Source organism: Sinocyclocheilus grahami, unplaced genomic scaffold (assembly GCF_001515645.1).
Source record: "Sinocyclocheilus grahami isolate Dianchi unplaced genomic scaffold, SAMN03320097.WGS_v1.1 scaffold178.1, whole genome shotgun sequence".
In the NCBI taxonomy this organism is placed as follows: Eukaryota; Metazoa; Chordata; class Actinopteri; order Cypriniformes; family Cyprinidae; genus Sinocyclocheilus; species Sinocyclocheilus grahami.
In genome coordinates, this window is record NW_015505357.1 from 1,501,248 (window position 1) to 1,517,796 (window position 16,549).

Sequence of the window (16,549 nt, forward strand, 5' to 3'; positions counted from 1 at the left end):
ATATAAAATTAATAAAAAAAAGAATAATATATAAAACAAACTAACAAATAAATGTTGTTATTATTATTATTATTATGTATTGAAATTATGGTGCCATAAAAAAATAATAGTACATAAAAAATGCATTAAATTAATATTACACATTATACTTTAAAAATAAATAATAAATTTTATTTGTATTTACTTTTAGTAGCAGTGTTATTATTGTTGTTGGTATTCAAATATAAACAAAAATAAAGAAATTTGTTAGCACGTGTTAATGTGTACTTTATATATTTGATATATGCGGATATTTAATAATGATTAATAATTAGCTCAATGTGGTGCAAACCTCAAAAAATAAAATAAAATGTAAATAAATAAATAAATAAATACATAAATATAATAATAATTATTAGTATTTAAAAAAAAGATAACTGTTTGTTATATATTTATTTTCATATTTACATATTATATATTTGACATGCAAGTATAATGCTGCTAAGCAAACTTGGCAAACAATGACAATGATGAGACTCACAAGACAGGAAACCAGACGTCACAGTTACGTGGTGCCAAACCTGAGGCTTTAACACGCGCGCGCGCACACACACACACACACACACAGAGAAGGGATGGTCTATTCAATAGTGTGTGTCTCCTGTGCCACACGCATGGGCTCTTTTCATATTAAAATGCACAAGCTGCTGCTAACCTCTCAGCCTTGCGAGTGCTTTATCGCTTCAACAAAAGCCACAATCTATCTGTCTTTTTTCCAATTTTCCCTGCTTATTTATTTCGTGCTCCTCTTGTTAAAAATGCATCGGGCCCCTCGCATGCTCGATTAAGTCGTCTCCTCCCCCTGTCTCATGCTAAACTCTAATATTGTTACGCTGCATGTAAATAGCTAGCAGGGTAATTTGCCGTGCCAAGCAGGCACCCCTCTGCCACACGCACACACATAGAACAGAGACCCTGTGATCACTAGAGCCAAATCATGTGCCTTAGTCACACTCACACACACACGAGGAGCACCAGGTGAGCACTTGATCGCGTCCAGCTTTAGATGAAGTGGCTGTGTCGCTAATGGGAAAGCCTGACTTAATGAACGAGAGCGGGAGAGGACAGGAGACACTGGAGCTCAAAACATCTGGAGCCGCTCCTGTCCGGAGCACAACCAGTTGTCTATCCAGAGAGAGGCGGGACGAGAAGAGGAAGAGAAGAGAGAGTGGGAGCCATGGGACAGAGAGAGAGAGAGAGAGAGAGAGAGAGAGAGAGACTGGAAATAAGGTCAAGAGAATTAAATGGTGGTGGTGGGATCAGTATAGTTTATGAAGAGGCTCAATGACATACGCAATTATTAATTGTTTAAAACTACATACACACCTCTTATATGATATACATTTTCAATTCAACTTCTGAATTAAAATTAATTTAGCAATTTTTTTGTGGGGCAAAATAAAGTATTGTGGGTCAGTAATAAAGGTGGCGCAATAAAGTCTCATTAAAAGACAGAAATTAATTATTTAATTATTCAGTAAATGCTTTGTTTAAAAGCATAAATAAACATAAATGTAAAAATAATATAAAATAAAAATACATTATAAAATGAATAAGAAATGATGCAACTTTGTTTATTTGTTTAGGATATTATTTTTATTTAAATACCTTTGAACACTGAATCAGTGTCATTTTAATTTCATTGAAATTACTTTTTTTTCATTTTTTTTTCCATTTTAACTGTAGTTAAAGTGTTAGTAATTTTGTTGGGTTATTTGTGGTGTTGCCATTGTTATTGTTTTTTTTATGTCTACATAGTTTTAAAAAAATGTAATTTTTTAGTTTTAGTTGTAAAATTTTTAGTTTTAGTTATTTTAGTATATAACGTTAAAATAAATGAAAATTAGGAAGTTTGTTGTGGCAACTATATGAAATCTTAATAAACAGTATGTTCCGGTAATGTTAATAAGTTTTTATATTTTATTTAAAAAATGATTTTTTTATGGTTTTAGGTTTAAAAAATTATAATAACTCTATACACTAAATAAAAGTTAGTGTGACATAACCAACATGCACAAAGCCATTTCGTAGTCATGTGTCAAGAACACCATAAAACTAACGAAATATTACAGAAAAAGTATGTCAAGGTCAGTAAGCCTCCTAAAAATTATGAGACGGCAAGGTTAGTTCATGTTGTCAAATGTAACAATCCCAAGACAATTTCAGAATATATGTTTTGTTAGAAAGTTATTTCATGAAAATTATTTTCTAAAAACTTTGTTTCAGATTGTAATTAATTCTAACTTAATGACAAAAAACTATTAAAAGAAAAAAACAACAACTTGAAAATGAAAACCCTGAAACAGAAAATCTGAAAAAATGTGTAGAACTTTAAGTTAATATGCTTACACTTTCTTATATATTGAAGAGAGTAAAATTATTATTATTTTTTTTTACACAATTTGACATTTATAATAGAAATGAAATTTTAGGAATGTTCATAAAAGTTGGAAACCAAAATGAAAACAGATGTTTTTGCTTGATCGCGTCATATTCGTCATTGATCCAAGAACAGAGGAAGGATGGATTTAAACGAAGGAACATGAGCAAGAGAGAGCGAGTGATGTAAAAACTGCGGGAACATAACTCATGAGCAGTAAAGCTGGACGGCTGAAGTCAGGGAGGCTCATGAGTCGTTAATGAAATGACATTAAAAGTCTGATCTCATCCCTGATCTCAGCGAAAAACTGCTAACGGCACACAAAAATAACATCCCTCTCTCACAGTAAAGCAGTAGCAGTAAACACACACACACACACACACAGAGCACGGTCCCATAAAAATACACTTGTCTTAGTTTGAACGAAAGAGATGGGGAGGAAGAGAGTTAGACGACAGGAAGCTGCCTTCTCTCTTTCCCATGTGAAACTTACGACTGATGGACACTGCAGTTGTAGAAGACAAAATCCACGCTGGCAAACTTCTTCCCCGTCTCCTTGGATTTCAGATAGAGCTTCACCACTCGCTTGTCACCTGCCAGCAGACACACGGTGAGCTTCAGCACTTTCTAACAAGCGTTAGGAGGCTTTTAAAGGAGTGTGCGCGTGTCGCCTTACCCTGGTTGCGCGTGATGGGAGCGATCTCCCGTGCAGAGGGGGACAGGCAGTATATACGTCCCCCCATGATGTGTCCCTCCATCTCAGTGTAGTCCTCAAATGAGCAGTTAACACCCGGAGCCAGACTGGGAACATTCTGAGCCAGAAGAACCAGCTGCAGAACCGAACACAGACCAGGAGACAGGAACAGGTTTCACTTGCAGTACTTTATTGGCATGACAAACACTGAATATTTGTACAAAAGACACCTGGACTTTCATATCCAGAATGAATATTTTTAACCGTGTAGCATCTACATCACATTTCCTATGAGGCTCTTATTGATGAAAATTAGAAGAGAAGAAAATGGGACAAAAAATGTTTTAAACAGAGAAATTTTGAGATTTCAAATACAGTCCATGCATTGAAAATCTATCTATCTATCTATCTATCTGTCTATCTATCTATCTATCTATCTATCTATCTATCTATCTATCTATCTATCTATCTATCTATCTATAGTTCTATCTCTCTCAAAAAAAGTTTGCATGTGTTAATCTGTACATTATATATTTGACATATGAAAGTCTAACGATAACGGTAATAAAAAGACAGGGAATTAAATGTCACAATTATAAATTTATATATTAAAAAATAAATGCAAAATAAATAACGATATATATAAAACAAACAAACAAATAAATGTTATTATTATTATTATTATTCAACATTATTTAGATATTGGAATTATGGTGTCATAAAAAATGACAGTAATTCAAAAATACATCAAATTAATATTACAAATTATAGTACAATCCATGCATTGAAAATAATGATAAATTGATAAATAATTTATCAATATTGCTATTCATGTCGATAAATACTTTTTTCTTTTAAATATTTTTGTTAAAAAATAAAGCATATAATAATAATTATTATTAATATTAATAAAATAGTTGAGCAAATCGCAAGTGCAATGAGTCTGTTGTCTTTATGATGTAAAAGCAGAATAAGAAAAGCAATTATCATTTAATGACACAGTAATACATAATTATTTGCGACATAATATTACTTATGTCACTGAATATGCAAAACAAAAATGCATTTACATTTATACTGTCATTAAATGTGGTCAAAATCTGCCTCAAACCACCTCCCAACATGTTTTCAATTATCCTAATCATAATCTGATTACAATAAAAGCCATTTCATTCACAAACACTTGCCTGAACTTCAGACATGGTGACTGAAATATTGTTGGGCTGCACCATGAGTCGGACGCACTGCTCCAGTCTGGAGGCGAAGCGCTGCGGCTCATCAGCTCGCTCACAGCGGTCCTTACGTGAACATCTAAACACAAATATTACTCAGCAGGGGGGACAAAACCATTATAATCAATTTCTAAGAACAATCAACCAGTGCGATCAAGTGCATACTTTATTAGTAAGCTGATTTGGAATAACACTGTGATGAATAAAACTTCAGTAGTGTTCAAACAAAACAACAAAACAAAATGCTGCATTAGATTAATAATAACAAAAAGTAATGAATAAATTAATTAATTTACTTAAGTACATACTTCAGTACGCAATTTTGGATGTTGCTGTGGTTTCTCTTTTCCATACTGGTCCAAGTAATATTATGTTCTGCTTGGCTGTTATTGTCTCATAGCTAAGCATTTTTCAGACAGATACACTGTCGCTGGAAACTTGTTACATAACGCCCTAGTGTCAGCATAGCAATTAGCCTTATTAAACAATAGTCTACAGTATGTCCCGATTCATATAGCCGTGTAAACGCGTGTGTACGTGTGTGTGAGCAGCTGTGGGGTCAGGAGGTGCTGATACTCACACACTGTGCAGGACACACCAGCCGCAGTGGGGATCACCAGAAGCCAGACACTCGCTACAGCTGCTGTACTGCTCACAGCTCTCCACCGGCACCCGGCTCACCTACACACACACCACGCTCAGAATTAGTCAACTAAATCTCACTAGTTCTTATTTCAGTATGGATTTTTATCTCCAACTGCAGTTAGAAAATATTTCACACCAATAAAAACAATTTTCCACTCAGTATTTGTTAGCTGTGAGCTATTAGCTTAGCAACATGCTAACGCCAGTGTCTGACTGGAATCAGCTCCAAATGTCCTGTGAGAAAAGTTTAAGTTAGGCTCATATGACTCATCTGTTGCAAATTGTTATATATATATACAGTATATCACAGAAAATTTGTCAACCTCCATTTTTAAAAACAGTACAAAAAGGAAAGAACTTGACAATACCTGTTGAAAAAACCAGCATATGCTGGTTAGGTATGTTTTGACGCTGGGATGCTGGTTTAAGCTGGTCCTTTGCTGGTTTATGCTGGTCCAGCATAAACCAGCAAAGGACCAGCTTAAACCAGCATCCCAGCGTCAAAACATACCTAACCAGCATATGCTGGTTAGGTATGTTTTGACGCTGGGATGCTGGTTTAAGCTGGTCCTTTGCTGGTTTAAGCTGGTCCTTTGCTGGTTTATGCTGGACCAGCATAAACCAGCTAAAGGACCAGCAAAGGACCAGCATAAACCAGCAAAGGACCAGCATAAACCAGCACATGACCAGCATAAACCAGCAAAAGGACCAGCATAAACTAGCAAAGGACCAGCATAAACCAGCAAAGGACCAGCTTAAACCAGCAAAGGACCAGCTTAAACCAGCAAAGGACCAGCTTAAACCAGCAAAGGACCAGCTTAAACCAGCAAAGGACCAGCTTAAACCAGCAAAGGACCAGCTTAAACCAGCATCCCAGCGTCAAAACATACCTAACCAGCATATGCTGTTTTTTCAACAGGGATGGAAGCAAATGGTGTTGGCATCTAGCATTTAAGTTTTCATTCACACGTTTTTATTTTTATTTTACACTCATGTATTTTGCAGACACTTTTATCCAAAGCGTAATATTTCAAGGTATACATTTTCTCATTCCCTGGGATCGAATGCACAAGTACACCATTGCTAGCGCCATACGACAAGATGGAAATATAGATAATGATCAACCTGCTTGATGCTTTCAGAGTGCTATGTGAAATCTGAGCACTGCGGTGCAAAACAGAGGTTGCCACATTCACCATCACTGTCAGCAGTTCAACAAACACACAGTTACTCATTCACACAGACACCTTGCATACTACATATTACAAACGTCCAACAGAGAGAACAGCTGACTGAAACACGCTGAAAAATATTGCCAGCCACCTACACATGTCTACTTTCATATAGTTTCATTCAGAAATCATAATGTTTGACTGGCATTCGATCGGCTCTCTGGAGACTGAATGGCTCCGTTCCAAACCTAGACAGCTGCCTACAACATTTATAGGCAGGAAAGATGTGTACACTGACCTTACTTTATATATATATATATAGAGAGAGAGAGAGAGAGAGAGAGAGAGATTTTTTTATTTTTAATAATACACTTTATTTAATCATAATAGAGACATAAATATTTCAACTCCACACAAGATCAAAGATTAGCTCCTCCTCCACCACCGTACAAAAAAATATAACACCACTGTAGTTTAAAAGTTTCTATATCTTTCATTGCTTTATAATACTTAAATTCCACAACAATTCTTGAACTTAACAAATGCCTTAAATAAAGATGTGATCTCTTGACCAGAGAAAGAGAGAGAGCAACATTTGTGATTTTCAAGGCAAAAGGATTAAAAGAAAAAAAAGACAGAAAACGGGTGATGATACAGTACTGATGCAACAGTTTGACATATCAAATACATAGTGTTGTGGTTCTGGTTTTTGGGGTTGGCCATAAAAAGAGAGAGATTGCAGCTCTTTGTTGGGGTGGGGAGTGTACGGTGTCTGGAACATTTAAATTAAGCCGATTTTCCAATCGGAGAGTTGAGCATTGTGTCCTACCTCTGCTCTTTGTTTAAACGTCAGGGCTGGAGACTATTATACAGCAGCCATTCATACGAGAGAGAGAGAGCTCTCATCCCTCTCTATTTAAACAGCTGAAAGAGAAACCATTCATCTCTCTACAAGAGGAGGAGGAGGAGAAGCAAGGGGTATATTAAATATAAATAACATCTGCAAACGAGGCACGAGGCATTTGGGTCACAATGGAAAAGTATCTCTATCAGAGAAAGCAGGAGGGAGAGAGCGGAGCAACATTCAGTCATTGGTCTGGAAGGGTCCTGGACCACACAGAAAAGTTAAGAGACACCCCTTTTAACAAACAAACAAATAAATAAATGAAATAAAATAAATAAAAGCATATGTAAACTACTGGTCTCTAACATCCACCAGCTCCGTGATGTCGTCATGGAGGAGTGGAAGAGACAAAAAAAACAAAAATTAAACACAAAATGTAAAAAAAAGTTTAACAAAATAAAAAAATATTAATAATAATAATAATAGACAAACTGAAAATAAAAGGTTTAACTATATATACTCTAAAAAAAAAAAGATTGAACAAAAAATAAATGATACAACTAAAAATAAGTTTCACATAGTGTGCCACTACTGATCGCTGACACATTTGTAGTTCTTAAAGCCTCGTCCATGAGCCCTGTCAGAATTGAAATGCTGAATATCTGAGAAGGTTTGTACAGATGTAATTGAGGATGGTGTGTTTTCTTTCTTCTGTGTGGGGTTTGGACAAACCCAGTGCATGTAATTGCGCCATCTGTGCAATTTGGGCCAAAAAATTGGTCATGCTCTAAAGGAGGCTGTGATGATCGATGGCTTATTTTTTCATCCCCAAAACACACACCTCAGAGAGCGAGCACACATTTTCCGTGAACACACATGGCAAATGAATAGGTCGTTCTTTTGGCCCCCCCACCCTAAAATGACACAGCCTAATTTAGAAAGAGCAAACTTTCTAGACTAGGAGGCCTTTTCTTTCTTTTAACGCCCCCCTTCTAAGCCCTCCCTGTCATCTATCTTCCATCTGGCCACGCACAAAAGAAGAAATGGCAGATGAAACCATAGATCATGGCCAGGAAGCCAGACACAGCCTAAAGGGAGAGGATGGATGAAAAAAAGAAAGAGAATGAGAGAAAGAGAGAGATAGCATGCAGCCAAAACCATTTGCAGGTCGTCTCTTGGTACACGGTGACAGTACTTGTTGCTCCAGAGCCACATTAAGCCCAGCTGCAGAAGTAAAGCTCTGCTCATATAGGTTCCATTTCTTAAAGAATTCCTCCCCCACCAAACATAAATTATGTATCGCCATCAAACCCATGAAAGCCCTGTGGGGTATATGTCCATGGTTAATCTGAGTCAGGGTGATGGGGTCATCCCGAACACTGTTTCGATGATAAACAGCATCCGGGGATGCAACATCTGTGGCCGAATAACTGACGAAACACACCTGTAACACCATATCTGAACTGCTAGTTATTGTGTGAAGCCAGTATAGTCTAAATATTCACACCTGTGACTGCAAATCAATTGAAATGCAATAATATGCCAAGATCACCATTTGTTGGCAGGTCGTTATATTTGTTTCACTTCTCTTTAACTGTATTGTCTGCTTACTTTCTTATTTATTTTAGTTGTTTGTTGTTGCCATTCACCAGATAAAATTACGCTGCTCACGTAAATCTTGTGTACAATTATTGTATTAAACTATTGAAGGGGGAGGGTGTTCTTTATATAATATGCTGTACGAGTTGATGCTTAATGCAATAGCATAGCATGTTTCCATGAATAGACTAACATTGCACAGATATTGCATTGAGGGCATTGTGCATGTTTTCTTTTAGAAAATTAAAAAAACTGATTTTAAAAAATCTGACAAGTTACTATAAACATCCTACAGTTAGACTTAGAAAAATACTTATATAATTATATATTAAATTAGTGCTTCTGTAATCATATTGGTGTGGACAGATATTTTATAAAACAATGAGCCAAACTGAGGCTGTATGTAAAAGTGATTTTACCACAGTTACAGAGGTTTGCTGCTTTGAAACATGCTTAAGACAATCCTTACCATGGTAAAATCATGGTGACACAGAACCTTTTGTGGCTTTTTTCTCTCTCAAAAGAGGCAAGGTTTTTTTTTCTTTTTTTCAGGATTCTTTGATAAATAAAAAGTTGATAAACAGAATTTATTTAAAATTAACATATTTTTGTGACATTATTAATTTTATGTATTTACTTTTACTTTACTGCATCCTTGCTAAATAAAATATAAAAAAAATAAATCTTTATTTAAAAAAAGTGTTAAGCATAATATCATATCATATATCATATAAATCGAGAGAAAAACATCAAAACAGAAAAAAATGTTTCAAATTCAAAATTTTAGACTTATGATTAGAATCATAAATATAATACTTTTTTGATAAATAGAATTTATTTTAAATTAAAATCTTTTGTGACATTATTAATTGTATGTATTTACTTTAACTTTATATGGCATCCTTAGAGAATAAAATAATTAATTTATTTAAAAAAATATTTATTTAAATTATAATATAATATAATATATTATATTATAAAGGTTTTAGAGTCAAAATTTTAGATTTACAAATAGCATCATAAATAGAATCATTTTCACTGATCAGAATTAATGTTTGTGCTGCTATATTTTTCATTTGAAACATTATATTTTGATGTATAGATGACTTCCCTACTTTTTCCAGAGCCATTGCCTTGCAATTAGCTAGTATTTATAAAGCAGGACGTTTATTAGAGAAACTGGGACATGTAGGTTTAAATCTGTCCATTTGTTTCTCTCTCTGACGACTTCCTGTTCTCTCTTTCTACTGTTTTCTTTAATAAAGTGGCAAAAGACCATCAAAAGAACTGTTTTACATCAGAAATACTTTCCCAGGCACTGACTCGACAGTATAATCAACAGTCTGTCTAATTAGCACAGTGTGCTGACATTCAGACTCCGCCCCCTCTGTATGAACCGTACGTCACTGCCGCTAAAGAACTGCCATCATATTTGTCACCGAATTAGACACAGATATAATCTACAGCTCATAGTTTAAGATCAATTTTGGTTCCATACTTAAATTACTCTATAATTAGTTTTAAATTGCATCCTGTGCCTGGGTTATATAAAGCAACTGCTTGTTAACTTGATAAACAAATAATAAAACATAATTAATGTTTGGTATTTCAGTCACTTAATTTCCCCATCTTATTCATGTCTTTATTTTACCTCTGATAAATGTCTGTCAAATGCTAATTCCAACTCGAAATTCCTCCCTTGTTTCTCGCAGGGCAAATATGCGAGAAGAAACGGCCTTCACGGGGCAGAGTGTTATTGAACGCAAACTGCTACATGTCGGTAGAGTCTCCAGCTACGAGCTCAATACACCTCCTGCTTTATCAATACCAGCACACATTCAAGAATTTGTGTGTGTGCGCAACGTGCATGGTTTATAGATATCACCATGGCAACATCTGGGCTCTGGAATGGCTCACTTGGTCACTATGTCACGTCTGGACGATCTCCTCAGTAAAATCATGGTGAGAAGGAAAAAAGAACAAACTGAGTGTTGTAAAATGACGGAATGGGAAAAAAGGCTAGCAGAGAGGACGAACTTTATGAAAAGAAAAGAATGAAAATTATGAGCCATAAATGGCTTTATCCAGCTGTGAGGTGAACTGTGATGTGGTTTTAATTGCAGCAAGTGTGGTTGTGTTTACACTACCAGTCAACATTTGAGCCCACATACACATTCTTTATTATGTTACAATTTTCCACAATTTAGAAAAGTCTTACATAAGTTCAAAAAGGAACAGGAAAAAATTTTATGGCTGGGCCACCACTTCCCTAGGCCAATTAGAAACAAATTAGATAAATACATATTTGATATATAATCTAGAATATAATTTGAAAAGGGTAATAAAACTATATTTAAAAAAAATAATATATAATGATATATAATTGCAATTCTGAAATTAATGAAAATTAGATAAAACAAGTTTTGACTGATTTAAGCAGGATTTTTTCCCTTCAGCAGGCTTACAGGTTATATACGTCAATATGGGGTGCTGTGTGTACATTAATGAGGAAAAAAAATTAACTTAAATGATTTTAGCAAATGGCTGCAATATAACAAAGAGTGAAACATTTAAGGGGGTCTGAATACTTTCCGTACCCACTGTATATATATAAAGTGTTAGAGGTAGTTAGTGTTATATTATATATATATACGTATATATATATATATATGGCTTCAAAATGTATCATTTAACTTGAAATTTGCAAAGAAGTAGAAAAATACTCAATTTAATGCCAAGAATTTTTAGTTTATGAATAAGCTTTTAATTTTCACAAAATCTATAATTTTATTATAAAAGTAGAAAACATCTGGCTCATGTTTAGATTTTCTTCTGTCATTTATATATACTGTTATTTATATATTATTTATCATATTTATATAGTTGTATATGGCTTAAGGGTTTTATATACATTAAATATAGTATAATGTAATATAAATATGTATTTATATTTGACAAAAATGTGACATTTTTTAAGCAACTCATGTCATCACAATTTATATTAGTCTATACAATTAATTTCAAGCATTTATGCATACAATTTCAGATTACAATGTTATCAAATTCAGTCAAGTGTGACGCCTAGCGTATACATTCAGAACTACCTCAACACACACACATACAGTGATCTGAAGAGCTGGCAGTTTCTCCTTCCGTCTTGTAACGTTACCTATATTAAGACGTCCGCCACACAAATCAGATTACAGCCAGCTGATACTTCCTCTTGGCTCTCTGATAGAGCAGCACAGAAGAACACTGACCTTCAGGGAGCGAGAGAGCCGTGTAGAGTTTCCTTACTGTACTGTGTTACACAGAGGCCACGAGGTGCAGCTATGTGAGGAAACAATACAAGCACTGTCGCTATGATCAAACGCTTCGAACAGAGGGAGTGATACGCACGTACAAATATACACACAAATGCTTTCAAACCCACATATGCTCCCACAGCGGACACACACTGGGCATTGCACTTGATGATGGAGCCAAGTGCCTCTGTTGAAAGTTGGGTGAATGAGTCAATCTCATAGAAACAAGTCCAAATCGTATTTCATACCAAAATGTGTATTTAAAATAAATAAATAAATATTTGAAATATAATCTAAAATATATTAAAACATAATAAAATATTTAAATATATAATGATAATTATAGTTTATAATAATAATACTTAATAAAATCTGATATTTTGTAATCAATGTTTTGTAAATCTATCTATCTATCTATCTATCTATATTCTTATATATTGTAGTAATTATAGTATATATTCTTCTGCACTAATGAAAATTAGATTTTTTTGATGAGATGAGATTATGCTTTGATTATATTACGATGATGGGATTTTTGAGGGCGTATGCACTTCATTATAAAAACAATGTCACACACTGAACAAAAAAAAAGTAAACCAATTCATTTTCTTGAAGCCAAATATAATTTCATATTTCTTTCCTTTCAATTTGATGTGAAATATGAGCCGGACACATTCTTGACAGGTTTCATGAGTCACCCAAAAAGCATAAACAATATCTCCCCAAACTACACAAGCAATATACCAAACTGACAAATCCATTGATGGACTTTTTTTCAGAAATTCCTCCCAGCCTCAGATAAACGTTGTAAACTTTATCGTCCGAACGGCAGTGAGCGCTGTTTAAATCAAGCTAACGTTAATCGAAGTTTCTTCTCGCTTAGTACGGGACAGCTTTATGTCTTCCCGGAGACCCCAGAGCGGCGGAGAGAGATGCCGGGGCTATCAGCAACTTTTAATTAAGTGGGTGTGAATATGGGAAATGGAAAATTGTTCTGTCAACCCGACGAAATGGAGTTTTTGATGTTTGAGGCACAACATGCGCCTCCGCCTGCCATTTCTATTATCCAATGAAGAGATACAAATGGAGAAAAAAAAAAGTAAGGGGCAAAAGGGGAGACAGATGTGGACAACATACAAGCATCTTCCCCAAGATCAGCGAGAAACAGGGGAAAGAAACAGCAATATCACTGAACATTAGGGTCCTGGTCTCTTCTCTAATGCGGTGTGATATCTCTGTAAGCCTGAGGTATGGAAGCCAATATATTAAAATGTGGGCCGGATTACGGTGTGATTGTGTTTACAGATCGTCTTGAACATTTCTGTTCGCTAGATTCAAAGGGGAACAATAACATCGTCGGCCGTCCACCTCCTCAAACATAATAAAACCTGGAGAAAAAATGCATGACTCAGGCTAGAGGGACGTCGATGGAAGCTTGTTAGCCAGTGCTGTTGACAAGAGAGATAGCGAGATGCCTCAGATTACGATAAACAGGGAAAGAAGTGAATGTGGGGAGAGAAAAAATTAATGAAAGATGGCTACAAGGAAGCCAGAGTGATCCAATCACAATCTATCTCCCACGACCTCTGTCAGTTCTCAAAGAGTCGGCAATATCTCAGCGAGAGGGAGAGAGAGGACTCGCTATTTGAAAGAAAATGACCCCTGGGGCACCTCTCCCATTGACTCCTTCCTCCATAGGAGGAGGACCACTTAAAAGAGAGGGGAGAAAGAAAAGAAAAAAGATAGATGAAGGAACGAAGACAGAACAAATTGCTTCAAACCAATTAATTTCCACTTCTCTCTTTCTCTCGGTCCTCTGGGTTTTGGTGTGCAGCAGCTACAGACAGAGAGAGATCAAACTCATTCAGATCATCCTGTACGTCCAAACCCGCACAATGAAGCACTGCAGGTGGACACAATCAACCAGCATGCATTTCAACACACTTGCACTTTAAGATGTTAATTAAAATGGCAACTGACACACTTTAGATTGCATAATGTAAAGTATGTCCGGGTGACAAAATACAGTATGTGGGAAACAATGCGACTTGGGACTTGCAATGGGACTTGATTTGATCCATAATGCTTAGATTAAATTGCGAAAACTAGACTATGATATTGATTATTTAGGAATAAAAGCCTAAAGCCTACTGATAAAAACCTGCTTAAACCAGTCGAAGCTGATTTTATCTGTTTTTCACCTGTTCTCTCTCCCAGCCTTGATGCCCAGATAAGCCAGCCTAAAAGGGCAAACACTAGCCAGCAAACTAGTTTGTTTGTTTTTTTCCCAGCATGGAACCCCTTGTTGGTGTGCAGCAGCTACAGACAGAGAGAGATCAAACTCATTCAGATCATCCTGTACGTCCAAACCCGCACAATGAAGCACTGCAGGTGGACACAATCAACCAGCATGCATTTCAACACACTTGCACTTTAAGATGTTAATTAAAATGGCAACTGACACACTTTAGATTGCATAATGTAAAGTATGTCCGGGTGACAAAATACAGTATGTGGGAAACAATGCGACTTGGGACTTGCAATGGGACTTGATTTGATCCATAATGCTTAGATTAAATTGCGAAAACTAGACTATGATATTGATTATTTAGGAATAAAAGCCTAAAGCCTACTGATAAAAACCTGCTTAAACCAGTCGAAGCTGATTTTAACTGTTTTTCACCTGTTCTCTCTCCCAGCCTTGATGCCCAGATAAGCCAGCCTAAAAGGGCAAACACTAGCCAGCAAACTAGTTTGTTTGTTTTTTTCCCAGCATGGAACCCCTTGTATTACTACTTTAGAGCTTAACTCATTCCACACCAATTGATTTATATAGATGAAATATACCCAAACTCATGTGGTTTGTTGAGGAAAAGATTGCTACTACTTTTACTAAATCCCATAGACTTAAGCCCAAAGTATAGCTACTTCCGTTTTTGACGACAGTGTTGGACGAGAGAGGATCAGATTTTATTTTGTGTTTTGTGTGCGGCAGTCGTCCATGAGGGGCTGCCGCTTTACTTTCATTTTGTGTTTGTTTATTTTATTAAAGTATTTAAATGTAAAAAAAAAAAAAAAATACATAAAAAATAAAATCCAGGCCTGGTCCTCTCTCATCCAACACTGTCGTCACTCCTCCTTTTATCCTTCCGGAGGTCCTCTGTGGGACTCGAGACCGGTGTGTGGTGCAGGTGTCGCACATTAGCATTTACTCCACTGGCCTGGCCTCGCTCCGTTCCCACGGCTCTCGGACCCGCCCCTCTCGTCACAAAGACCAGGACCATTTATTAGGAATTTAAATAAACAAAATAAATCAAAGACTATCTGTCTGCTTCCCTTCCATGCATGTCTATGATCTGACCTTCAGGGTTTTCCATTTTCAGCTGCACGCTGACCACAGCAACACTGCTCTCATCTCCATTACAATGCCTCTCAACCTCCAGAGAGATGGTTCATCTCTCTCTGTGTGGCCACCGCTAGTGCTATGTACACAACTTCCTGTGAGAGAAGCACTTCCTCCCCCTCGTTTGTGTAATAGTTCAAATATTCTTCCTCCATAAAACCTTCTTTCCCAACAAAGCCATTTACAGATGCACTTAAATCAATATCAGTCCGAGGACAGAGTGAATACACACGGCTCCATTTAAAGAACGTTAGCCTAACACTCCTCGCGCTAAGTTAATGTGTTGAAGGGTTATCAAGCCCGCCCTCTCAACATGCAATCTACACACTGCCCGTATCAGAGGCACTCATACAGAATCCATCTATACCAATTACAGAACATTTTCCATCTGAAGACGTGGATACATTAAAAACTATTATCGCCAAGCACTGATGGATCACAGTGTTGGAGCAGCTAACATGTTTTTGTATGTCTAGGTAGGCGTGTGTGTGTGTGTGTGTGTGTGTGCTGGGAACCATTAAAGTAAATAAATTCAAAGGAGATACAAAGTCATTTAACACCGTCAGTCTAGCTCCTACGTTCACAGTCTAAATCTCTCCTGCAAAACAGCAATGTGAACAGCTGTACTCCACCGTAAACAAATCTGGACCTTTTATCTAAGGGTCCCGGTGAGGTTAAAGGTCAGAGGTTGGGCTTGGTTTGTAAATTACAGAGCGATTCGAGGTCAGCTCCCATATGACTGGACGTTTTTCTCCTTGTCTGTTTACCTCTGGTGTACATTTGAACTCTTCTATGTGCCAATTCAGCTAGAGAGATCTTGTTCACCAAAAATCAATTATTGGGAAATGAATATTGAGTAACACTTGCAATGAAGCCTGTATACATAATGTATTGATAATGTATTCTTAATGCATCTATAATAGCCTTAGAATAAGTTGCATGTTCTTGTAAATAACTGAAAGCAGTTATAATACATTACAATACTTATCTATTCATGAGGCCATCTTTAAAGAGCATAACATAATCCATTCATAATGCATTAGACTTTTTAAAGGTGTAGCCATGAATAGGTAAGTATTACAATATATTTTAACTGTAGCTTCAATTACTTATGACAAAATATGATTACAACGTGTATTATAGCGATAATGTATAACCCTATTTTACATACACACACACACACACACATATATATATATATATATATATATATATATATATATATATATATATATA

General features: G+C 36.0%; 1 protein-coding gene across 1 annotated transcript in view; it reads right to left on the reverse strand.

Moving 5' to 3' along the window:
* LOC107594031 (plexin-A1-like) overlaps nucleotides 1–16,549 on the reverse strand; it is a 235,444-nt gene that overhangs the window by 106,162 nt on the left and 112,733 nt on the right. The window contains exons 5-8 of the mRNA XM_016283960.1: nucleotides 4,926–5,026; nucleotides 4,301–4,424; nucleotides 3,096–3,249; nucleotides 2,913–3,012 (exon numbers count right to left, since the gene is read on the reverse strand). Of these exons, the coding sequence (XP_016139446.1) occupies nucleotides 2,913–3,012; nucleotides 3,096–3,249; nucleotides 4,301–4,424; nucleotides 4,926–5,026 (479 nt within the window). The remainder of the gene's footprint in view (nucleotides 1–2,912; nucleotides 3,013–3,095; nucleotides 3,250–4,300; nucleotides 4,425–4,925; nucleotides 5,027–16,549) is intronic.